Source organism: Cnephaeus nilssonii (genome assembly GCF_951640355.1).
Source record: "Cnephaeus nilssonii genome assembly, chromosome: 14".
Classification (NCBI taxonomy): domain Eukaryota; kingdom Metazoa; phylum Chordata; class Mammalia; order Chiroptera; family Vespertilionidae; genus Cnephaeus; species Cnephaeus nilssonii.
The window spans coordinates 27,675,469-27,701,398 of NC_137085.1; the positions used below are offsets into that span (position 1 = coordinate 27,675,469).

At 43.6% G+C, this 25,930-nt stretch overlaps 1 protein-coding gene across 1 annotated transcript in view; it reads right to left on the minus strand.

Moving 5' to 3' along the window:
- Positions 1-25,930, minus strand: part of FRMPD1 (FERM and PDZ domain containing 1) — a gene marked incomplete at its 3' end in the record, with an annotated part of 66,438 nt that overhangs the window by 23,133 nt on the left and 17,375 nt on the right. The window contains exons 2-5 of the mRNA XM_079789637.1: positions 15,389-15,478; positions 5,518-5,675; positions 4,590-4,692; positions 3,579-3,624 (exon numbers count right to left, since the gene is read on the minus strand). Coding sequence (XP_079645763.1) covers positions 3,579-3,624; positions 4,590-4,692; positions 5,518-5,675; positions 15,389-15,474 — 393 coding nt within the window. The 5' untranslated portion in view covers positions 15,475-15,478. The remainder of the gene's footprint in view (positions 1-3,578; positions 3,625-4,589; positions 4,693-5,517; positions 5,676-15,388; positions 15,479-25,930) is intronic.

Here is a 25,930-nt window from a genome sequence, read left to right on the forward strand (position 1 = left end):
AAAGCAATCCTGCAAGAGTCAGACCCAGAGCTGGATCAGGGTAAAGAAAAGGCACTGGCTGGATAATGGGAGAAGGGGAGGAGACTTGGGAAGAGGTTCCTTGACAGGAAGGGAGAATGACTATAGCTGATGACTGTACAAACAAGCCACAACTCCCTGACTGTAAAATATCGGCATGCCAGAACACTAGGCCAAAGCAATGCGAAGTGTGGCACTGAGGATCAAAAAAATCAATCGCACAGTATATGATGGGGGCGGGGGACTGGCTGAGAAGCTATTCATGTGAAAAGCAGCTCAGTGTTGGGTCAACCACAAGTTTCACCCAAGCCAAAAACATGATCGGGCCTGCTAAAATGTTAACCCAATCTTGAGCTTCACTCGTATTCTTGGTACATGCTGGAACTTCACCCTCTGTTCCCTGTGGTACTCATAAAGGTTGACCACAGATGGTGCTATTCCTTTCTGGGTGCCATCATTTGGGAGGGCCACCACAAAACTGGAATCTGTCCAGAAAGTTATCAGAGAAACATACCATAGAATGAAGAATTGATGGGGAAGAGACGGCCACGCTTCCAAACCTTTGAAGGGCTATGTCATACAAGGTTGACTTGTTCTGAGCTAGGACTAGTTGGTGGGAGACACAGGGAAGAAGGGCTTCTCTTCCATGGGGGATCATCCAACCATGAAACTAGCTGCTTTGAAAAAATATGCTCTCTGTCATGAAAGCCCAACTCACAGCTCCCACACTTGATACCTCAGGGTCAACTCGGCTACCTGTTACCTTGGCATCTCAAGCCACCCACTTGAGCCGTCTGCTATTAAAAAGAGACCATTTAAAGGCTAAGACCCATTATTCTAAGTTCTCCCTGGGTTCTAAATTAATCCATCAGAGAGAAGCAGACCTAAGCTGATGAAAACTCTATGTGCATGTTTTTGCAGAACTAAGAGTTAATGCTTAAAAGGGAACTGAAGGGACAACTTGGAAAATATTTCTTTATCTTTATGCAATTCCGCCCGCCACCCTGCCCTGGATTTGCCAATGTCATTTTATGACAACGGCATGGTTTTAGGAGGTAGAAGAGCATACTGCTAATGAGCGTGGGTTCTGGAGTCTAACTACCTGGAGAATAACCTAGCTCCACCGATTTCTTCACATGAGACCATGGGCGTGTGAAGCCCCGATGTTCTCTTTTTGTAAAAGGGGGGGCTTACAAATTTTTCTGCCCTGTAGGATTTTCTTTTGGTAAAAATTAAATCAGACATTAAATATTAGTGTTAATATTATAACAATATGTAAATAACTCATATAAATACAGGTCTACACAGTTAAACCAAAACATGTTTTTCCATAACATTCTATGCATTAGAGAAGCAGTAACTGGCATATCAACTTTGGATCTTATCATTCCTAATCAATTTCAAGTTATTTGAGGGCCCTAAGAATCTACTCTGCCAAAGATGAGCGCTCCTTGCTGAAGCAAAACATATGATCATTTGTCTTATGATCATAAAAGTTCTGCTGAGAGGAGGGGGCTAGACAATGTTCAGAGCATTTCTGGGAGGCACCGAGGGGCGTCAGCAAAGGTAATTTCAGGGTTCCCTGCAGGACCTGCAGAGCACAGCAATCACACTCCCCTTTTCTTGGGACCCTTGTAGGAGTCTCAGGAGTGGTAGTGGAATATGTTTTCCTCTCCCTGTATTTTTCATTTTTTAAAGGATGCAGCTATATGCCGTTTCCCTCTCTCCTTACTTAACAATAGTTATTTTTTCCTTTCATTTCTTGGAAATAGAGAAGAAAAATAACCACCTAATTAAGATGCTCTCCATTGAGATGATAACCAGCTAAATAAAAAGAACTTCTTAACACCTGCACAGCCATTTATAGTGATTAGCTTTCATTATACAGTACATTAATATGAGAAAAGCCAATGTATTAATAATAGTCTTCCCATCAAGGAACATGGTATGTATCTCCTTTTATAGAAAAAAATTTTTAAACCATTCTTCAGTAATATTCTAGTTTCCTTCAGACAGGACCCACATGTTTTTTTTCCCTTAAGTTTTCCTATTTTCTTACAGTCTCCCTTAAAGAACTAGCCCTAGGATTTATTTATCAACTTTACAATTTTTCTGTTTTCCAATAAATCATTTAAATTTTTATTATTTTCTTTATTCTGCTTTATGTTTGTTTTATTTGTCTTTTCTTTCATCTACTTTTTTTCCTAAATATATTTTTATTGATTTCAGAGAGGAAAAGAGAGGGAGAGAGAGATAGAAACATCAATGATGAGAGAGAATCATCGATTAGCCGCCTCCTGCACGTCCCACACTGGGGATTTAAGCCTGCAACCTGGGCATGTACCCTGACCAGGAATCAAACCAGTGACCTCCTGGTTCATGGGTTGGCACTCAATCACTGAGCCATACCGTCTGGGTTCAACTTCTTTCGCTGAATACTTATTTGACCTACATCCTTATTAAATAAAATTATTTAAGGCTTTTTATTAATTTTACTCTGAGTATAGTTTCAGCTGCACATAAATTATAAGAAGAAGAAATCTAACTTTTAATTATTATTATTATTATTTTTTACTTTTAATTATTTTCTAACTAGTCTACAGGCTGTCCCAAAAAATGCATACACACTTGAACAGCTGATAGATCAGTTTTGAAAGTGAAATGTATTTTAATAAACACTGCCTTTACAATTATTCAAAGTGTGTGTGTATACATTTTTTGGGACACCTTATATAATGGTAGTTTTGCTTTTCTATTTGACTCCATCTTATGTAGGACATAGCATTTTTACTTCCAAATGGGTTGATAGTTTGAATTAGTTTTTGATGATTATTAATTTCTATTTTATTGTATTCTGGAAAAAGAGACCTATAGAGTTCCTTATTTGGGGAATTTGTTGAGTGTTCTTGGTAGCCTGGTATGTGGTCAATTATATTAGATCATTAAGTGCATTATTAAAATTCTCTATGCCCATATTTATTTTTTTTCTTTATGTGGCCAAAGTCTCTCAGAATGAGAATTTTATTTCAACGTTTCCTCCTTGGTGGTGTTCTCTTACAATTTGTTATATACTCTCCCCCGTATCACATATGGAGGGCCCCTTGATGTGGTAGTTCAGGATGGTTGTTTCCTCCCTGGGCATCATCTACGCCACTCCTTGACTTGTGATGGACCTCAGAGCTGATAAAATACTTTCTCATCCATCACCTTGTCTGGCCCTCAGAACAACCCATTGGCATGGCCATTACTGTCATCACCACTGTTTTACAAAAGCTACAACTAAAATGAAATGACTTGCCCAAAGTCATTCCACTCAAGTCTGTCTTGAGACCCCTAGCTTGGTGCCCTTTTCATCGTCCCACTCTGTATAATCACAGGTCTGTCTCCTCAGCTGGACCTCGAGTTCTTGAAGCCTGGACCCACACCTGTTTCCTCCACAACACGGGTGCATGGGTGATTGGTCTTCCCTGTTTATCCTCTGAGGGATATCTCACAAGGGGGATGGGGTCTTGGGGTTGAGAAGGGTGAAACTAACACACAGGACATAGAAAGAGATTTACCGATGTGCAGCGAACAACTGTTATTGAAAGAGAATCTTCAGCTTCCCTGAAAAAAAACACACACAAAAAAACTTTCGTCATTCTGGGTGATGTGAGTGTGTGAGTGAGTGTGTGAGTGAGTGTATGTGTGTGTGTGTTAAGTAAAAAAGACTGGCAGAATTACAGAGCAGCTGCTCTCTCCTCAGCCTCTTTGGCTCAGGAAAATTGAGGAGGACATTGAGGAAAGCAGTGATCTGCAAAGGAATTTACGCTGTCCCAGAGTGCCCCTTGAGGGGATCTTCAGATACCTGCCTCTACCATCTAGTCTATGCCTATAGCCACTGAATTAAGTCACGCAGACTTAATTTAGTCTGTATGATGGAGAATTCATCCAGTTGCTATGACCACTAGCTAGGTTTATGTTCAAAAACCTTTTCTAAGAGAAAACATAGCAGTAACGCAGGTATTTTAGGTTGCTATATCAGAAAACGTAGTGCCAACCATAGCCACTCGTTCAGCTGAGCACCCACTGTGTGCCTGGTCTCAAGGAGATCGTGTCTAGGCAGAAAGTGAGGCATTTACACAAATCTCAATGGCACCAGGTAGAAGGTGGTAGGTGCCATATCAATGGAAGTACATATACACCAATCAGGCTATATCTGCAATAACATTTAAGAAGAGGTATCAAAAGGGTTAAAGAAGAACAGAGAGACTGAGGATCAACTTAGTCCAATCTTTTACAACCCTACAAATTCTTAAACGGTAGGGCCTATGTATTTTTCATCTTTACATTCCCCGCAGTATCCATCCAGCACAGTGTCTTGGCCATAGTGAAGGTTTGACAAATAGCATCCTGTGCCTCCCAATTGCTTCTGTCAGTAGATCGTAACCAAAATGGGATTCTAAAATGAAGCTGTTGTTGCTGCTCTACAGGATGCAGGATCCTACTAACATCACGGGGAAATCATCCCTCTCACCCACCGCTGCTCTATATAATCCGTGCGACTTTGGATGACGGAAGACATTTTGTACCTCAGAATATCCACTGCTCGTTCATAGGAGAGGTCTTCAACTGGCTCGTTGTTCACTTGGAGGATCTGATCGCCAGGGAAAAGCTTGCCATGAGCACAGCCTCCTGTTAGAAAACGAGTAACTGGTGCTGGCCCTGAAGTACCCACACCTGAATGGCAGCCTGATCCAGCCCCCAGAGCACTGGATCACCCCTCCCCCATCCTGATCCCCCGGACAGCCTCAGGCCCATGTGGATCTCAGTTTTCCTGTTTACAAATCATGGATAATGTACCTACCACCCATCATCTTCAAGGGATGAGAGGAGACTGTCCTGGGAAAGACAACTAGCAGGATTCCCTGATCAACGGAGCTGGCCAGTAAGTCTACTACATTCATTTCTAAACAACTGTGTATGTGTGAACTGGAATGAATAGATTTTAGCTAACGCCAGATCTAACACCAATACATAGCTGGAGTGCGAAAGCAAACACGAAACATTTCCAGCCTGCTCCTCTTCACCGTGATACAGCCTATATTTTACGAAGACTCAAGTGAAAAAAAATCAATAATTTCTATTACTGTCTGACCAGAAACTGTCCCCAGCTTGGCGGGTTCAGAGAAGCACTGGTGGATCCAAATACTGTCCCTGCCCCTGAGACTGGCCAGGGAGCGGAGGGTGGGCAGAGCCCTGCTTGAGGCCAGCGGGAGCCTGGGGTTCAGATCAGCAAGTGCACTTGATGCTTCTCCCCTCCTTCCCAGCACCAGAGGAAGGTGCAAAAGCCCAAGAGAGAATTGGGTCAGAATTAGGCCAGAATTAGATGTGCCCTTTCTAGCTTCCTAGGGTAGCATTTTCTGCATTGTGTTACAGGATAGAGAGATGGGAAGAGAACGAGGGCTTTTTTGCCCCCAGGAAGCCAAACTCCTTTCCAATTTCCCAGCCAGCGCCTACCTGGTGTGACGGCCACCACTGTGAGGGGAAGGCTCTCGGAAATATGAAATCCATAGTCCTGCAGGAGGGCATCTTTGTCTATTTTTACTGTGTGTTTCACAGGGATGAGGGTCTGGGTTGGGATCCCAGGGGAGCCATCAGCTGCAGCAACTTTAGCCCTGGAAGAGAAGGAGAATATAAAGAGAGAGAGACAGGGGATCCTACGTGGTGGCTACACACCAGGTCAGCCCTAGCATCCTGGAGGAGGAAGATGCAGAGCTGAGTGGACAACGCTTCTTGGACAGAGATAAGACACAAATACTGGGAGATAAAACACCACGAAGCACCATGTCTTGAACTGCTATGGGCACTCAGAGGGGAGAGCAGCTTTAACTTTGTGGGGCAAGGGAATAAGGAATCAGGGAAATATTTGCTACCTGGAAGAGGTGACATTTGAAAGATGCTGAGGGTCTACCCTCATGGCTCAGATCCTGGCATAGTAACTGCTGCTGAGCGGGGCTGTGTGTGTGTGTGTGTGTGTGTGTGTGTGTGTGTGAATGGACAGGCATTCTAGGCACCACTTGAGCCCAGGCACAGAGAGGAAAAACATGGACCGCAAGCAGGACTGAGGAGTTGTTTTGTTTGGATGTCTGATGATGCCTACTTCATGCTGTGTCTTTGGTGATTCTTTTACCTGTTTTGCTTTTTGATGGATTTTGCTTCTCTTTCAACTTTGTAACTGGATTACGGAGCAGCTGCTCTCTCCTCAGCCTCTGAGGCCCAGGAACATTGAGAAGGACAGGATTTCCAATATGAAACCCCCGACAATGAAGACTTTCTCAATATTAATTTTTAAAAACATATATGTTCTCTACATACCTAAAATCAGGTGTCAGTTGAAAGCTGTATTTTCTATCTCTCAAAACCACAAAGTGAGCTACAAACGATCGTTTGCCGGATTGTAGCAAATGATTTTTCTCCCTCTAAGAGTCCGTGGTTCTTTCTGGGGAAGGTCAAACTGTGATGGGATGAGGTGTTTATTGTCACTATAAACTACAGAAACGTGGAGAAGGAACAGCTCCTCGGCCCCTGCAGTTAAGGTCTATCGTTCATTCTCACCCATTTCCCAAACTCTGTCAGGAACTCTGACTAAGGCAATAGGACCTCACTTATCTGAGAATCCCCTCTCTGTCATTTATCATGATCTCCTATTTCAACAAGGACCAGGAAACAGGAAAAACAGTCTCATGGAGCCAAAATGGCATGGGACAAGTCCAAGTGCAAAGCCTCCTGCACATTATCCATCCAGGAGCTCCTCAGACAGCAGGTGTAGGCTGTCTGAATAGAGGGTGACCTGACTCACACAGCTTAGAAGCAAAGAGAAGATTTCTTCTAGGCAAGCACATGGGTAGTACTGAGAAGTGTTAGCAGATAGACCTAATGAGAGGGAAGAAATAGAAAGCTGTGAAAATTTGTACAGAATAAAACCCATAGCTATTCCTGATTACAAAAAAAAAAAATAATGCCTTAAAGCTATGGAAGGGTCCTTCTAAATATAATAAATAACATAGTACACTGAAAGCCAAAAATCAACACCTATATTCCTTTAAACAAGGAACAGGAAGAATGCCTCAGACACTACTCCTATTTAATGTAGCGGGAGGAATGCTTGTAATAGTTTTCACAGAAGGAAAAACAGTACGAGGCACAATAAGCAGAAGAAATGGAAAAGTACCACTTTTTTTGCTTTTAAACAAACTAGAGGCCTGGTGCACGAAATTTGTGCACGGGGTGTGTGCCCCTCAGCCCAGCCTGCACCCTCTCCAATCTGGACACCCCGGGTAGGATCGGGCCTAAACGGGCAGTCGGACATCCCTCTCACAATCCAGGACTGCTGGCTCCCAACTGCTCACCTGCTTGCCTTCCTGATTGCTCCTAACCGCTTCTGCCTGCCAGCCTGATTGATGCCTAACTGTTCCCCTGCCAGCCTGATTGCCCCTAACTTCCCTCCCCTGCCAGCCTGGTCACCCCTAACTGCCTTCCCCTGCCAACCTGGTCACCCCTAACTGCCCTCCCCTGCCAGCCTGGTCCCCCGCAACTGCCCTCCCCTGCAGGCTTGATCACCCCCAACTGCCCTCCCTTGTAGGCCTGGTCCCACCCAACTGCTCTCCCCTGCAGGCCTGGGTCCCCCCAACTGCCCTTCCCTGCAGGCCCAGTCGCCCCCAACTTCCCTCCCCTGCAGACCTGGTCACCCCTAACTGCCCTCCCCTGCAGGCTTGATCGCCCCCAACTGCCCTCCCTTGCAGGCCTGGTCCCTCCCAACTACCCTCCCCTGCTGGCCTGATCGCCCACAACTGTCCTCCCTTGAGGGCCTGGTCCCTCCCAACTGCCCTCCCCTGCTAGCCATCTTGTGGCAGCCATCTTGTGTCCACCTGGGGGCAGCCATCTTTGACCACATGGGGGCAGCCATCTTGTATGTTGGAGTGACAGTCAATTTGCCTATTACTCTTTTATTAGAAAGGATGATGATATACACCTAGAAAATGGCCAACAGAGAATTGCTAGTGCTAAAAAAATAAGTTTGGTGAAGTGCACGATAAAAACACAACCACAAAAAGCATTCAACAAATTCATTAAAAACAGATTAGTTGAATGTGTATTCGGGGGTAGTCAATCTTAATGAGCTGATGCAATAGAGGGCGACACAAGTAATTGGACAAAGTTATGCTGGATTCCAAACTAGTCTCCCTGGAGTTCCTCAAGTACATTGGCCTTTGCACAAGCTCTTCCCTCTGCCTAGAATCCATCCCACCCCAACATACATACTCTCTACAGATTCCCCCAACACACCTGGCCATGCACTTTACCTGCCCAACTCCTACTCTGTCCTCTGGTTTTGGCAGAAATAACCTCCCCCTCCCACCCCCCACTGAACACGCCCATGGGAACTGTACAACATATTTGTAATGACCAGTGTGAAGTCTCTTGTTCGACTACAGTTCGTATGGCAAAAACTATGTCTTTCTCATCCCATGTACTGAATTCAATGCTAGGCATAGAGTAAGGCTTGATAAATGTTTGGAGAACAGAAGAAAAAACAAACCTTATCACATGGTTATAAATAGAATCCATTTTGATGCTTTCCCAATGGATAGGCTTATCTGACTTGTCCATTTGGAAGGGTGCACTCCTCAACAATAGTAGACAAATGAACCCCCACTGTGTTGACTAATCCCTAGACAGTGCCAGTAGCTTTGGCCCAAAGTCTGGATTTGACATTTTCCCTGAAGGCCACGTTTCAGCTTTTGTTTGGAAAGGGATTGCTTAAGAACATGACCAAACCATGGCCTCTCCTCACAAAAAAAAAAAAAAAAAAAAAAAAAAAAAAAAAAAAAAAAATGTCCAATATCTGACAGGGAGCTGAAGAAAATGGTCTCTGTAGCAAAATTTTCTTCTGATGCATTTTATAAATGTCAAACTAAGGACTGGTAATCCAAAAACCTATGTCTGCTGCCTCCCCCTGCTGAAAACGCCCATGGAAACTGTGCTTCCCTTTTTGAAATGTACAACTATTTGCAATGACCAGTGTGAAGTCTCTTGTTTGACTATAGTTTGTATAGCAAAAACTGTCTTTCTTGTCCTATGTGCTGAATTCAATTCTAGGCATAGAGTAAGGCTTGATAAATGTTTGGAGAACAGAAGAAAAAACAAACCCAATTTATCACGTGGTTAAATAGGATCCATTTTGATGCTATCTAATAGTTTCAAATCATAAATCCAAAATCATTCCTCTGATATTACATTGGAACAGAAATAAGACCTGTGGTTACACTAATGGAATTCCTGTCCTATAATTGAATCTAGCCTAAGGTAGAACCAGAAAAAAAATGTTAAATTTATCATGAAAATAGTCTCCTGTAGACCAATTCCATATTTTATGGGCTATCAGTTCATATTGAGCCGATCAATAACACAAAAAAGGAAAAATACCAGATTATGCTTCAAATACTTTCTAGCTTTTTATATTTACCTCATTGTTGTAACAATAAAGAATTCATCTTTGAGTTCCAGCAGAATGTGGAGAAACTATTTTGAATCTATGTTTAAACACTGTATATTATGTTCAGCTTACGTGATTTAAAAACTAAAGTCTGATAATCTAAAGTTTATTCAAGGAAAGAATAAATAGGGGTAGCAGCACCCTATACCAGAAAGAAATGTAGTACTGTGCTTGCGGCTGTGACAGTTCCTAGGGGATCACTGAACATATGTGTTGTGAGTACAGTGCTATAGGGCAAAGGCCTACAGTTGAGAGGAAGAGAAATTATTCCATTATTACTTTTAAAAGGAGACTCGGGAGACAATGGCAACTCTGCACATGCAGTGCAGGAGCCTCTCAGCCTATCTCCTTGAATCTTTCCACTTTTTCCCATGGGTCAAAATGCAATAAAAATTGGTACCATTATTAGGATACTAGAAAGTCTAGTAAGGCCATCCCTGTAATTAGCAAACAGACAATGGTGTAATGAGCAGGTCAATTTGGAAACCAACGGCAAGGGCAGAGACAGTAAGTTTCCATGGTGCATGTGTGTGCACACGTATGGCTGTTTGTGGGCACACGTGCACAGGCATGTGTGTTCATTCGTAGTAGGACTCAAGATAAGATGAAAGAAATCATCTTATTCAGAACCTGAGGATAAAACCAAGCACCAAGAAGAAATCAAGTTGCATTAAGCTCCTGGTTTCTTTAAATCTCACTCTATAAAACTAACATTTCCAGATTAAGCATAAGAAAATTCAGTAAATCCTATTGCTGAATTGTTTTTAATAATAGAATAAACTTATTCTAAAGTTCACATGGAAAAATAGGCAGGTAAACGTAAAAAACTAAAAACAAAGAGTAATAAAAGTCTCATTTAATAGATAATAAATGTAAATTAGTTTAATATGGGTGTGTGATACCAGGCAATTAGATCAATGGAACAGAAGAACTAGCCTAGAAAGAGATCCAGTCTACCACTCACTGACACAGGGATTTCCAAGATGATAAAAGAGGGGTCATAGCTCAGCAAAGAAAGGAAAGATTACTCACAGTTAATGGTAAGTCAAACTACTTGCTACTTTGGAATAAATCAAATTAGATCTTCATCTCATAGCCTATACTAAAATAAACTCCATATAAAATAATTAAATATAAAATATTTTAACTATTAAGTTGAAAATCAATTAACCTAATTTAATTAATTATTGGATGAGGATTTTTTTCTAAGCTTAGACTCAAGCAAAGAAATTGTCAAGAAAATACCATTTAACTACATAAAAAACAAAATTTTTGCAGGAGAGGAAAAATTGGTATAATTAAGGAGATAAGTATACTATAACTCTTTCTCATTTTATCACTTCTACAGTTATAGAAGGCTGTTAAGAAGATGACAATGAAATTCAAAGCAAAATGCTTGCAAATTAGTTTATGATTTACTGTCACTATGCTGCAGCTTTTACTAAGTAGTCTGCATCGCATGGTTTATAGAGAAATTCAAAACATGTCACAGAGACCATTTGGGGGGTTAGCTATTTCTAAAACAACACTGATACAGTAAATGTTATTTTTACACTGGAATGTGAAATTACGTAACGAGAGAGTAGTCATCTTCATCATATCTGAATAATTTTGCATCTGAATAATTTTGTATCAGATATGAAGATGACTACTCTCTCATTATATAACTTCACATTCCAATATAAAAATAATATTTACTGTATCAGTGCTCTTTTAGATATAGCTAACCCCCCAAATAGTCTCTCATTCAAATTGAGTACCACTATCTGAATTTGACTAATGATTGTAAACAGCCATCCACTGAAAATTAATTTTAAATTTAAGCAATCAAAGCAACTTTGGAAGCTGACAATCTTCCCCAGAAAAGCACCATTTTTGGATGCATTATAAAATTCTAACATTACCCAGGTTGATAAAAGTTATCAATTTGTTTAGTGAGTTTTGGAAATGAACACAGTTATTTTTAACTAATTTGTTCCCAGATGATTCAATTACACCCTGACATAAGGTTTAAAATTTATGGGGGAAAATGGCAATTACAAGTAAAGTACAACCAACTGAAATGAATAGGAGATTTTTAAAGTCTGAAAAAATAACAGGATTGCTACAAGATACATGCAAACGTATAGGGTTGCAGATGAACCTGTTTCCTTTTTCTGCACTTTAAAAAAACGTTTCAATGTACTTTTTAAATTTCTTGCCCTGGCTATCAGGAAATTCAGAGTCAATTTTTGTATTCAAATGTGAAATCCTACTTCTAATTGGTTTACCATGTACTCTACTCAAGGGAAATTGCAAGAATTGCAATTTTCACTCCAAACTTAGCTTTTCAGTTCTTTAAAAAAAAAAAATTTTTTTTATCCTTACCCAAAAACATGTTCACTAATTTGAGAGAGAGAGAGAGATGGATTGGTTGTCTCCAGTACATGCTTCGACCAGGCATAGAACCCAAAACCTAGGTATGTGCCCTGACTGGGAATTGAACCCACCACCTTTTGGTGTATGGGGACAATGTCCCAACCAACTGAGCCAGGGCATCTTTTCAGTTCTTGCTCATCAAGTGATCCTAGGACACTAAGAACCCAGACTGTATTGAAGGTGCAGGATTAGAGATGAGAAGCAATTTAAATAAGGCTACTTGTGGCTTATCCTAGAAACACAGAAATTATGTCTTCCATGGACAGTGCTATGAACCTGTCCTTCTTTTTTCTTCTCTTTCTCAAGCACTTGGCAAACAAAACTCCCTAGACACATGGAAAGATGCTCAGCATCATTAGCCATTGGGAAAATGCAGGTCAAAACCACAATGAGATACCACTTTACACCCACCAGGATTGCTACAATAAAAAAGACAGATGATAACAAGTGTTGGCAAAGATGTGGAGACACTGAAACCAAGCTATTCCGCTGGTGTGAATGTAAAATGGCATAGCTGCTTTGGAAAACAGTACGGCAATTCCTCAAAAGGTTCAACATTGAGTTTCCCTATGACCTAGCTGTTCTACTCTTAAATATTTACCCCAGAGAAATGAAAACATGTTTAAACAAAAAGTTATTGACAAATGTTCATAGCAGCATTATTCATAATGGCTCCAAAGTGTAAACAACCTAAGTGTACATTAACTGATGAATGAACAAAGTAAATATTCCATCATGAAATGTTATTTGGCAATAAAAAGGAATGAAATACTGATACATGCTATTATATGGATGAACCTTGAACATTATGCTAAGTCAAAGAAGCTAGTCACAAAAGACCACATATTTTATGATTCCATTTAACGTGAAATATCCAGAACAGGAGATTCTATAGAGATAGAAGTTAGATGAGCAGTTACCTGAGGGCTGAGGGAATGCCAAGTTGGGAATGACTGTTAGTGGGTACGGAGTTTCTTTTTGGGCTATTGAAAGTCAGAATTCTAAAATAAAAATTCTAAAACTAGATTCTGGTGATTGTTGTACAATTCTATATAGACACTAAACATGTAACTATCTAGAGGTCAATGTTACCTTTTACTTATATTCTGTGAGAGAAGCTGGATACTAGAGAGTTCCAACGTCAAATATTTAGGCAACATCAAGTTACAGTTATACAAATCTCTTTCCTGCAGGAGTTCTCAGAGCCTTTAATGTGCTAAAATGAATCACCAAGTGGGGGTGGGTTGGCGTGGGATATAGGCTGTATCACTTCCCAAACAGATCTGACCTTTCTTTTTTTTTTTTTTTTTTTTTTAATATATTTATTGATTTTTCACAGAGAGGAAGAGAGAGGGATAGAGAGTTAGAAACATCGATGAGAGAGAAACATCGATCAGCTGCCTCCTGCACACCCCCCACTGGGGATGCGCCCGCAACCAAGGCACATGCCCTTGACCGGAATAGAACCCGGGACCCTTGAGTCCGCAGGCCGACGCTCTATCCACTGAGCCAAACCGGCTTTGGCAGATCTGACCTTTCTTAAGGAGCAGCATAACACTAGGTTTTGCAAAACCCACTTTCGGAAACAATGGACCTAGCAGTTTTCCCATTTGTTCATCAAGCACTACTTAACCTCTTGCAATCGCCTGGAACTCATCCTCTGGGCCAGTGGTCGGCAAACTCATTAGTCAACAGAGCCAAATATCAACAGTACAACGATTGAAATTTCTTTTGAGAGCCAACTTTTTTTAAACTTCTTCTAACGCCACTTCTTCAAAATAGACTCGCCCCGGCCGTGGTATTTTGTGGAAGAGCCACACTCAAGGGGCCAAAGAGCCGCATGTGGCTCGCGAGCCGCAGTTTGCCGACCACAGCTCTGGGCTATGAGATGGGGCTGATACTTTCCCTGCCCTCATAGAGCTTACCATCTAGAACAGGGGTCCTCAAACTTTTTAAACAGGGGGCCAGTTCACTGTCCCTCAGACCGTTGGAGGGCCGGACTATGGTTTAAAAAAAACTATGAACAAATTCCTATGCACACTGCACACATCTTATTTTGAAGTAAAAAAACAAAACGGCAAAAACACCCGCATGTGGCCCGCGGGCCGTAGTTTGAGGACGCCTGATCTAGAAGAAAGAAAGGGGATATGCCTGAACACACCAGGAGAAGCACAATGGCAATTCTACAAATCAAATACTATGGGCCCTGTGGGAGAAATTAATTTTGACTGTGGGCTGGGGACCGCTTCCTGGAAGACACAGCACTTTAGTCCGACCTTGCACTGTAGGTGGGTTCTGGACACATGGAGATGGGAGGAAGGGATGTGACACAGAAGCTCGGGTCTAACTAAGGGGTGGAAGAGAAGGTGGGGTGGTTACAATAAGGGAATCATGAGTAGGTCATTGTAGCTGGAGTATGCTGTGAATGAAGCCGAGCAATAAGACAAACAGCTGTAAAGGATAGTGGGTTGGTCACGGAGAACCTTGAATGTCAAACCCAAAATGTTTAAACTCATCCCATAAGAAATGAAGACCCGTCAGAGGTTTCTGAACAGGGGAGGGGGGTTGGTGATGGTCCTCTGTACAAGTCACTCTCTGAGCCTTGGCTGTTTCGTCTGTAAAATGGGCTAACTCTGCCAGCCTTATCTCATCGCCGTGTGTGAGGACCAGAGCACTTGGCCGCAGGGCAGTGCAGCCCTGAGCAGGTTTATCGATCAGCAGTACCACAGCTGTTCCCAGTTCCTTCGGAAGAATGTGTCTCAGAAACACCTGACACGTGATAGTCCATCTCTGTGGCGGGGCCAGATGGGAAATCGGAGATGGAAAATGAACACTTTGGAACAGAACATATTTTAAGTTCTCTTGTAGCAGTCAAATCAGATCTGTATTTGATTTCATTTTATTTTGTTTAGAATGAAACAGGGACTGCAAGGAAGGGACAGCTGCCAGAAACAAAGACTGGGAAGGAGTATCAACAGCAGATTGTCTGGTCCTCACCTCAAGTATGAAGACAAGGGGTGCGTGCGCGAGACAGGGAGGGAGAGAGCGTGGGTGAGCGTGTGCTTAAAAAAGTGTGTGTCTGAGGGTGCGTATTCCAGAGTGCACATATGCGCGCGTGTGGGTATGAGTGTGTCCGTGTGTTCGTCTCTGTAAAGGTGTGAATGAGTTCGGTGTGAGTGTCTGTGTCTGGGAGTGCACGTCTGAGGGCCGCAGAGGGAAGTGCTGGGAGGGGGACAGAGAGAAAGACGCTCCAGCAAAATCGCTGACCTGTTTACACCTCTCCCACCGTGTGGTGTGGGAACAAAGCAAGCCGGGGACGGCGATCCCCAGGTGCTGCCAAGACCGGCAGAGCCTCCTCCCACGGGGACACCAAAGCTTTGCAGACAGAAACCACTGCCCGCCCAGGAGCCTTACCGGGCGGAGCTGTCCCGGGAGCGCCGAAGCCATCGTGCCACCATTTGCTCTATCCGGTGTGCTTTCCGCGTCTCCAGCTCTTCCATTTACCTAAAGGGAAGAAGCGTTTTCTTAAGAAGCTGGCCAACGCACGCTGAAGAGGCTTCTGACAAGTCCCTCCGAGGCTTCCTGTATTTGCCCTCTTACAGACACGCTCATCAAACAGCGAGGGCCCTCCTTTCAGCTGCAGTGAACACACCCAGGCGCTCACGGGCCACAGAGGGAACAAGGTTAGCCGCCCTCGGCCCCGACGAGGCCTCCGTCTCATGGTAAACACGTGGGCTTTCTAACTCAACAGTTGAACATGAGGATGAGGGAATAAAATAGATAAGGCTTCTCCAACTGTGACTGTGACCTACTGGGAGAGAGATACCTTACTGCGTGACACTGCCCCCGCCCCCCCCCCCCCCCAACTGTGTGTGCACCCCGACAGCGCGGCTCAGATCTGCCGGCCTCAGGAACTGCACGCAGCACAGGCCTGTTCTCCTGAGTGCTGCTTCTTTTGCTCAGTGTTTCACATTTAACTTCTGAATAGGTGATTCATGGGCATAATTCAAACCCTAGGCTGTAAAGGGATATACAGTTACTGTCTTGTGCACTTAAACTTTTGTTAAGAGGGTAGATCCCATGGTAAGTGTGTTCTGACCACAATTTAATAAAGTACAGTGAGAGGTCTCTCCGCCGCCCTCACCTGCCTCATCCACCCGGTTCCCACACCCATATGTAATCCCTGCTCTCCTTCTCTGTTTGTCGTTCCAGACTCTCTTTATGCCTATACAAGCAAATACAGGTTTTATATTTCCGCCTTTCAACATGACACACGTAGTACACCATGCACATTGTTCGGCACCAGGCTTTCTTCTCCTCAGAATATAGCATAATCGTGGTATCTCTCCACATCAATACACAGGATGCTTCTTCATTCTCCCTGACAACTACTGAGTATTAAATTGTATGAATGTACTGTAATTTAAAAGTAGCCCTCTCTTGATAGACATTTGGGTTACTGCCAATCTTTTGCTATTTCAAACAATATTGCAATGTATCATTTCTGCATGTATGCAATTATATATCTGGATAAGTTCCCAAATATTGATTTGCTAGGCCAAAAGTTACATGCACTTGTGCTTTGATAGATAGGTATTGTCAGATTACCAAGAAAAACAATACATGTGTTGAGATTCCAGTTCATAAAACAATACGTATTTATATTTTTTCTATTCTAGTCTATTTCACTTAAAATACTGGTCTCAAATCACCCAGTTAATTTCACAACCCAATAAATAATCACACAAAATAAGATATGACATTGGGAAATAACCAGGAAACAGAGAAAATACGAAAGGAATTTTAAGAGTTTGAGTTACTTAATAATACACAAAGACATTTGAAAACCTTGATGACACAGATGGTTTTCCAGGAAAATACAAAATGACCCTAAAAGAAGTAGAAAATCTAAATAAACAATTACCATAGAAGAGAAAGTTGTTAAAGAACTACCCCTCCCTCCCTCCAAAAAAAAGTCCCAGGCACAGACAGGTTGAAAGGTGAATTTTAAATCTATAAAATGTACATTATTCCTGATAATTTTTTGTTTTATTTTAAATATAAACTTATTATTTTAGAATAATTTTAGGTGTATAGAAAGTTTCAAAGATAATAGAGAGTTCCCATATATACCCTTAAGTTTTCCCTAACGTTAACATCTTACGTAATTATTGTACCTTTGTCAAAACTAAGAAATTAACATTGGTCCAATAATATTGACTAAAATATAGACTTTATTCAGGTTTCACCATTTTCCCCCCACTAATGATCCTTTCATGTTCCAGGATCCAATCCAGGATAATATTGCTTTTAGCCAACTTAGTTTATTTCCCCCAAAATGCTATTTTAGCTGTTCTAGAGCATGAAGAAGGAACGCTTCCAAGTTCTTTTTAAGCAGCCGGTACAATGTTGATACCAATTCTGTTAAAAACAGTACAAAAAGGGCTCTGGCTGGTGTGGCTCAGTTGGCTGGAGTGTCATCCCATGTAGCCACATTCTCATAAACTCTGGATATTATAATTTAAATATATTTGCTAATTGGATGGAACATAACATCTAATTATTGGTATAAATATATATTTTTTTAAAAAATATATAAATTAAAAATTATATAAAATAAGCATCATATTTCAAGCATCCAATACAGGCCCTCAGAGATTACCACTGTTCGGTGGGTATTCACACTTAACTTTGCCCTAAATCTGTAGAGACCCAGAGTATGTATATTAGAGTATTTAGTCCACAAAAATAGAATCATGCTATACTCAGTGGTCTGCACCTTGCAGTTTTTAACCTGTGAATATATCATGGACATCTTTCCAAATTTGAGCTCATTACTGTTTTGAAATTATTTAATAATTAATACATCTGAACATGTTTCATTCACTATGGCCATTTGCATTTATTTATTTTATTTTATTTGTTACTTTCCTACTTTTGGTTTTCCTTTATTTTTCTACTGGAATGTTTACCTTCTTGTTATTGTAAAGGTCTTTTATAATATCGATTATTTAATGTCCCTTTCCCAAGGACACAAAACCACATCACATTTCTGTGAGACTTAGTATGGAGGGTCAAGAATGTAGATTCTAGTGTCCTGACAACACAGAGACTGATCACAAAGTATAGAAAATGACATTCAACTGAGTCCACAGGATACTGTTTTCAAATATCAATTGCCTCATCAGGCCCTTAATGGGAGTAAATGAACTGGCAATTCTAGGATATGTGCCGGAAGCCACTTCCAGCACCTCATAATTGCAAGAGTTTCATCGAAAGGTTGCTGGAACTTGGGGACTCAACAAGGGCTGAGTCACATATGTTATCGCCTGCTGGGAATGGCTAAAGGCATTTCCCCAAACCTGAAAAGGTTGCATTAAATTGACTGTTTGCTGCCAGACAGCTCAGGGCATCTTAATCTACATGTTATTGCCTCCTGTTGGCCAAACACCTAAACAGCCGAAGGCAATTCCCCAATCTCACAATGGACTCTGTAGACTAACCCTGGCCTTTGATGTGTATATCTCTACCTTGCCTTAGGACAATTTGTGTTAATAAAAAGCAAGGGGCCCTAACCGGTTTGGCTCAGTGGATAGAGCATCGGCCTGGGGACTGAAGGGTCCCCGGTTCGATTCCGGTCAAGGGCATGTACCTTGGTTGCAGGCACATCCCCAGTAGGGAGTGTGCAAGAGGCAGCTGATCGATGTCTCTCTCTCATCGATGTTTCTAACTCTCTATCCCTCTCCCTTCCTCTCTGTAAAAAATCAATAAAATATATTTAAAAAAAAAAAAAAAAAGCAAGGGGTCCTGAGACGAGGAAAACTTGGTTTCTTTAGCCAGGCTCCTCTGCCCCCCGCCCCCCACATGCCTTTCAAAATTATGTTTTGTCTCTGGACTCTTTATTAATTTATGCACAGCCCCTTCTCCAGATTCCAGACCCCTTCTAGATGCCAGATCAAGACCACCGGCGTTAAATGGCACCCAACGTCCGGCATTAGATATGGACATTAATCTGGTTCGTTTTATGTCTGAGCATCACATTTTCAGCACATTTTCATGAGACTAGGATGGTAAGGAGATTAAAGCCAACTCTTTGAAAAAATCAGAGAATGTTTGTTTGACAATGGTTCACAAACAGCCAACAGGCCATGTGGAAGAGACATATTCCACATAATTCTGGGAAGCAGAGTCGGGATTAATGGGGGTAATGCCACAGAGAGGGAGACTTCAGCTTGGGCTAAGGCTAGATCTCCTTGCTGTTCCTAGGGATCCGAGGATGGAATGAGTTTTCTCAAGAATTAGCAAGATTGCCCTAGCCAGTTTGGCTCAGTGGATAGAGTATCAGCCCTCGGACTGAAGGGTCCCGGGTTCAATTCCGGTCAAGGGCATGTACCTCCGTTGCAGGCTCTATCCCCGTGAGAAGCAACCAATCGATGCCTCTCTCACATCAATGTTTCTCTCTCTCTCTGTATCTCCTCCTCCCTTCCACTCTCTCTAAAAACCAATGGAAAAATATCCTCCAGTGAGTATTAACAACAATAAAAAAGAATTAGCAAGATCCTGGTCCCTGAAGGCAGTCAAGCAGGGGTTGAATAACTAACTGCACTACAAAGGAGCACAGGGACACTACAATGGAATACAGGAACTGGATGACTTCTGCAGTTCCTCCCACATATGAACTTGAGGTCCTCCTAGATCTAAGGACCAGGTTAGATGGTATTTGTTGTGTTTTGTCTTGAAATTCAAAGATCCACATCCCCTGGAGTTTCTGGGAATCCTGAAGTAACCATGGCAGTAGAAGATACAAAATCACTGATATCTACGTTCTTTCAGTCTCCAAATGACCACAGAGGTGTCAGGGATCTCAGACATATCCTTAAGAACTAAAGACTGTCAAGCCTGCCTGGCTGGTGTGGCTCAGTGGTTGAGCATCAACCTCTGAATCAGGAGGTCACGGTTCAATTCCCGGTCAGGGCACATGCCCAGGTTTCAGGCTCAGTCCCCAGTGTGGGGCGTGCAGGAGGCAGCCAATCAATGATTCTCTCTCCTCATTGATGTTTCTATCTCCCTCTCCCAATCCCTTTCTCTCTTATATCAATAAAAATACATTAAAAAAAAAAAAAGACTTTCAAGCCTTTCTGTTGCTTTCGAAGGTCACCAAACTGCAATGACTACTTAAAGGGGATTGTTAGGAAGTTGCTGCCAAATACAATTTAGCTAATTGATTTCTATAAACATATATGACTCTAATTAAAAGAATTAATTTGCATTATATATCTGGCCTGTGGGTAGGCACATGCCTTCATCCAGGGATCCCCAAAGACCAAATAAATAACTACATCAACCAAGCCATTAGAAGTGCTCCCTGACTCAGCTAGGTCTGAGCAGGAAATTTTAAAGTCAAGAAAATGACCTTCTAATGGTTTTAGTATTAGCCTCTGAATTGTTAGGCTAATGGAAGAAAATAAGAGCCCAGATAATCCCCAAACATTTGAATCTTTTCTACAATCCCACTGCCAAGAAGTCATCTGGCCTCTAATTGTTCTGTCATTCACTGTTGGACCTATTGCTAGAAAGTTTCTTTACATAAAGCTGAATCCCACCTCTCCGCCGCTTCAGTCCTCCGCAGTAGTACTGCCCCGGCCCCCTCCCACCACCACCATCCAGAATAAATCAGCTCCCTCTTTTATACATCAGCCTTTCTGGATTTGAACATAGCAATCTTTTTTTTTTTTCAATTACAGTTTACTTTTTCTTTTTAAAAATATTTTTAAAATTAATTTCAGATTGGAAGGGAGAGGGAGAGAGAGATAGAAACATCAATGATGAGAGAGAATCATTGGTCGGCTGCCTCCTGCACACCCCTACTGAGGATTGAGCCCACAACCTGAGCATGTGCCCTGACCGGGAATTGAACCGGTGACGTCTTGGTTCATGGGTTGATGCTCAACCACTGAGTCACACCAGCCAGCCTGGACACTGGTCGTTTTTAAAGACATCCCCCCACCCCCATCCCCAGAGATTCCAATGTACAGCAAAGTTTGAGACTCACTGCTCTAAACACTCGCCAGGTGATGTCGTTTACTCCCACAGTTTCAGCTGCTTTAAGAACCAACTGCCTCGAAGATATCTCCACCAAGATGTGCAGTAAGCACTTGAGCCGATTATATCTCAAACAGAATTCGCTGTCTTTTTCTTTTCTTTTTTTTTTCTTTCCACTCTTCAAATCTCCTCCTCCAAGGTGGAACTTTTTGTTGAAGGAGACTGCCTTCTCTAACGTCCCAAGTCAAAAATTTGGGAATCATTCTGGACTCTTCCCCCCGTTTCATGCCCCACACTGAGCCAGCCACCAAGTTCTACTGACTTTGCTCCTGATTATCTTAACCTCTCCCCTCCTCTCCTTTCTTAGGGCTACGACTATAGTTCAAATGTTGATTCTGTCTGAAATACTGTACTAACCTTCTAGCCAGTATCTTTACTTCTAGAAGCACTCTTCATCAATCTATCCTCCATAGGCTGCCAAAGTGATACAACATGTCCTTCTAGTCATGTCACTTTTATTTGCAAAACCCTCCAGTGTTTCCCCTTCATCTTTAGGATAAAGTCTGAGCTCAAGAATTACAATACTATTACTAACACAACTACATTAACAATATACTGTTTCCTGTGTGCCAGGAATGGGCTCAGTAACTTACATGTGTTATATTATTTAATTCTGATTACAATCCTCATTTGCAAAAAGGAAACTGAGGCATAAAGACGGTAAGCATGTTAGCCCAGAAGTGGAATTTCAAATCAGATTAGCTTGCTTGTCTCTGGAGCTGGATCAACCTTTCCATCCCCCTGCCTCCCTCCGGGCCTTGGGAGTCAAAGCCTTTTGTGATCTGGCCCCTGACTATCTGTCTATCTCATCTCCCTCACACTGTCCACTCCGGCAGAACTGAATGACCTACTGTTCCCCAAAGAGGCCCTGATTTCTCACACCCTCACGCCTCTGAAGATGCTTTTCCTCTGCCTGTCCCTTGTGTACATCAAGTCCTATGCACACTTCAATGAGTGCGCAAGGCAGTAACGGGACTAGCACACAACACTTCTCTCTACAACCAGTGCCTCACAGCTGTTTCTCCTGGTTTTCTTAGCCCCGGGGCCATGTGAAGGAGCTCTGGCCGTCAGCAGTTCTCGGCCATCTTACCTTGCTCAAGGAAAGTACCCTAGGTCAGTGGTCGGCAAACTCATTAGTCAACAGAGCCAAATATCAACAGTACAATGATTGAAATTTCTTTTGAGAGCCAATTTTTTTAAACTTAAACTTCTTCTAATGCCACTTCTTCAAAATAGACTCGCCCAGGCCGTGGTATTGTGTGGAAGAGCCACACTCAAGGGGCCATAGAGCCACATGTGGCTTGCGAGCCGCAGTTTGCCGACCACGGGTCTAGGTCATCATCACCCCAGAGTGAGAGCCCCCAAATGAAACTTGACCTCAAACTGTCCTCGTGACTTTTGCCATGCCGGCAAACTGCCAGACTACTACACCTGTAACATACATAGTTTCTGTAAAAGGAATCTACTTTAGCTTCACCCTAGACAATACTATTCATTAAATCACAGGTTTGATCATGCTGGAGTTTTCCTTCCTAATACACATTAAAATGAATATACAACTATTTAAACAAAAATGTTCATCCATGTATCACCTAAAATCATCTTGGGTGCCATGTGGTACAAAGACCAGCCTTTGGGAAACATGGGTTCAGGACAACGTCATGCCACTCAGATTTCATATCTGCCTAACAGGATTAGGTGTCTGTCAGGAAGGGCTTAGCTTCTTATCTGGCTCAGTACAGATGGCCTCTGCATGGCCCTCTGGGAGCTACAGGGCAGCACTAGAACCGTCAACACTGATGGGGCCTAGGCTGTGCCTTTCTCTTGCTAGTAATCTGAGGACATAGGGACCCAGGCCACTCCAAGTAGGAGACTAGAAGCTGATCACACAAGCCATTCGCTTTCTCAGATGGACAGTGAACGATGGAAAGGATGTGGGAAAGGGTTGATGCTAACAGTGATGCTATCTGCAAGGTCTCACCTCACCCCAGCTATACCTGAAGGGGCCCCATAAGCAGCCTCAAGGTCAATGGCGGAATGACATTGCTGGGTTGGCTGTGGCTACTGAATCCCTTGTGTCCACCCTACGCAGGAACAGAGCACTATATAGGGAGACAGAAGATCTGAAATCAGGTTCCTGTTTTGTTACCAGCAGGACACACGACCCAAGTCATTTCCCTTTCCTCCCTGAGTCTCAATTTTCCTATCTGTGAAGTTAAGGGGTTAAGCATGGATGAACCTTGAAAGCATTGTGCTAAGTGAAAGGAACCAGTCATCAAAGACCATATATTGGTGGTCCCTTTCACTGAAGGAGAAAACACTGGGAGAGGGCAGGTTGTGAGGAAAGATGAAGGGTTTGGTTGGGGACAGCTGACCTGGCGTACCGGAGGACCATTCATGGATATGTCCAGTAGACAGTTGGAGCTGAAATAAAAACTAGGCAGTCATCAGGTTGAAACCATGAAAATGAATGATTATCCTGAGAGGAACTACAAATCAAAATCACTGGGGCCCTTTAAATGACACCAATGCCCAGGTTCCACATGGGATTTCTTTCATTTGGAAGTCCAGAATAGGCAAATCTATAGTGACAAAAGCAGTTAGTGCTTACTTAGGCTGAGGGAATTGGGGGATAGAGGAGAATAACAAAATAGACAAAACTAAGTACCCTCATGAAACTTACATTCTAGGGACGACTCTCACTAGACAAGAAACAATAGACATAATAAAGGAAATTAATTAAGAATGTTAGAAAGTGATAAGGGCTAGGAAGCCAAAAGAGAGAATCAGATTATCCGTGCCAGGGAATGGAAGTCAGAGGTCAGGCTGAAGTCCATTCACTTGGAGATCTTGTTATAGGTTCTCCCACTCATAACCCAGAGAATCCCAGAGTTCCTCTCTTCCTTTCCAGTTCTCTAAGTCAAACCTCCAGTGAAGTGCTTCGCTGTGACATCCCTGGACAAACATCACTATGGCTCCCATCTCCCTTTCTTCCTCTCTGAGTCAACTCTAACATCCACACTTGCATTCAAGAAACGCTTATTGATTAGCAGCAATGTGCCAGGTACAGGGGCTGAGGGAGACACTGAGATAAGCAAGCACAGTTCTCACCCTCAAGGAGTCTATAATTCACCAGGGAATCAGATATAAACACCTAATTGTAATTCAGAGCAGAATGGAAGAGGCGGTCTGCTAGAGACATGAGCAAAGGTTGCAAGGGATCTGCACCACCCTCTACAGTTTTCAAAGCATTCCCATAGCATGGATGATCTCAGTTGGTGGTCACATCCTGATCCTCCTCCTTCCATGCTGTGACAGTGCTGCTGGGCTCATGGCTCTGCCCCAGGGACCTCTCACATCAAGAGCACAGGCTTTGACATGACCTAAGTTCCAATCCCAACTCTCACTAAGCATGTGCTAACCACCATTCTTGAACAAGTACTTTAGCCTCCCTACACCTGTACTGTCCCATGTGAAGTGGGCTGCCTTCACCTACCTCACAGTAAATTAGATTCTATATACATATGAAGTATTACCAGAATGCACTGGATGTACAAAGGAAGTCCTCATAATCCTACATAATAAAATGGTAATATGTAAATTACCATCACTCCGCTACGCCCACGATTGGGCCAGCAGGAGGCGCAGGGGGCGGGACTCAGGGTGGCCGGGGTAGCTGATTGGGCCAGCAGGAGGCGCAGGGGGCGGGACTCAGGGTGGCCGGGGTAGCTGATTGGGCCAGCAGGACGCTGAGCTCGCGGCGCCACTGGCGCCGCGAGCTCAGCGTCTGTACCATGGCTGCCGGAGGCTTTCAGAAGGCCTGGGGCACCAGCGGACAGCCAGCCGGACAGGTCCCCCGCGATCAAAGGCCAAAGCGGGGGACCTGGCCACCTGTCTGCTCCGGCGCAAGGCCTTTCAAAAGCCTCCGCAGCGCCGGAGGCTTTCGGAAGGCCTGGGGCGCCTGCGGACAGCCAGCCGGACAGGTCCCCCGCGATCAAAGGCCAAAGCGGGGGACCTGGCCGGCTCTCTGCTCCGGCGCAAGGCCTTTCGAAAGCCTCCGCAGCGCCGGAGGCTTTCGGAAGGCCTGGGGCGCCTGCGGACAGCCAGCCGGACAGGTCCCCCGCGATCAAAGGCCAAAGCGGGGGACCTGGCCGCCTGTCTGCTCCGGCGCAAGGCCTTTCGAAAGCCTCCGCAGCGCCGGAGGCTTTCGGAAGGCCTGGGGCGCCTGCGGACAGCCAGCCGGACAGGTCCCCCGCGATCAAAGGCCAAAGCGGGGGACCTGGCCGCCTGTCTGCTCCGGCGCAAGGCCTTTCAAAAGCCTCCGCAGCGCCGGAGGCTTTCGGAAGGCCTGGGTCGCCGGCGGACAGCCGGACAGGTCCCCCGCGATCAAAGGCCAAAGCGGGGGACCTGGCCGCCTGTCTGCTCCGGCGCAAGGCCTTTCGAAAGCCTCCGCAGCGCCGGAGGCTTTCGGAAGGCCTGGGGCACCGGCGGACAGCCAGCCGGACAGGTCCCCCGCGATCAAAGGCCAAAGCGGGGGACCTGGCCGGCTCTCTGCTCCGGCGCAAGGCCTTTCGAAAGCCTCCGCAGCGCCGGAGGCTTTCGGAAGGCCTGGGGCACCGGCGGACAGCCCGCTGGTGCACCAGGTGCATGATTAAATCATGCACTGGGCCTCTAGTGGTAGTTATAATAATGTTGCTGTCAATTTCAGGTTATCCTCGCATCTATATTGTGACTTAAGTGTTTCATCTATGTCTTTTTTGTCATCCTAACATAATTCCTAGGCTTCATGTCCCCCCAATAGCCCTCGGTCCTAACGACTGGGCAATAAATTATTGAATAAATGAATCAATCAAA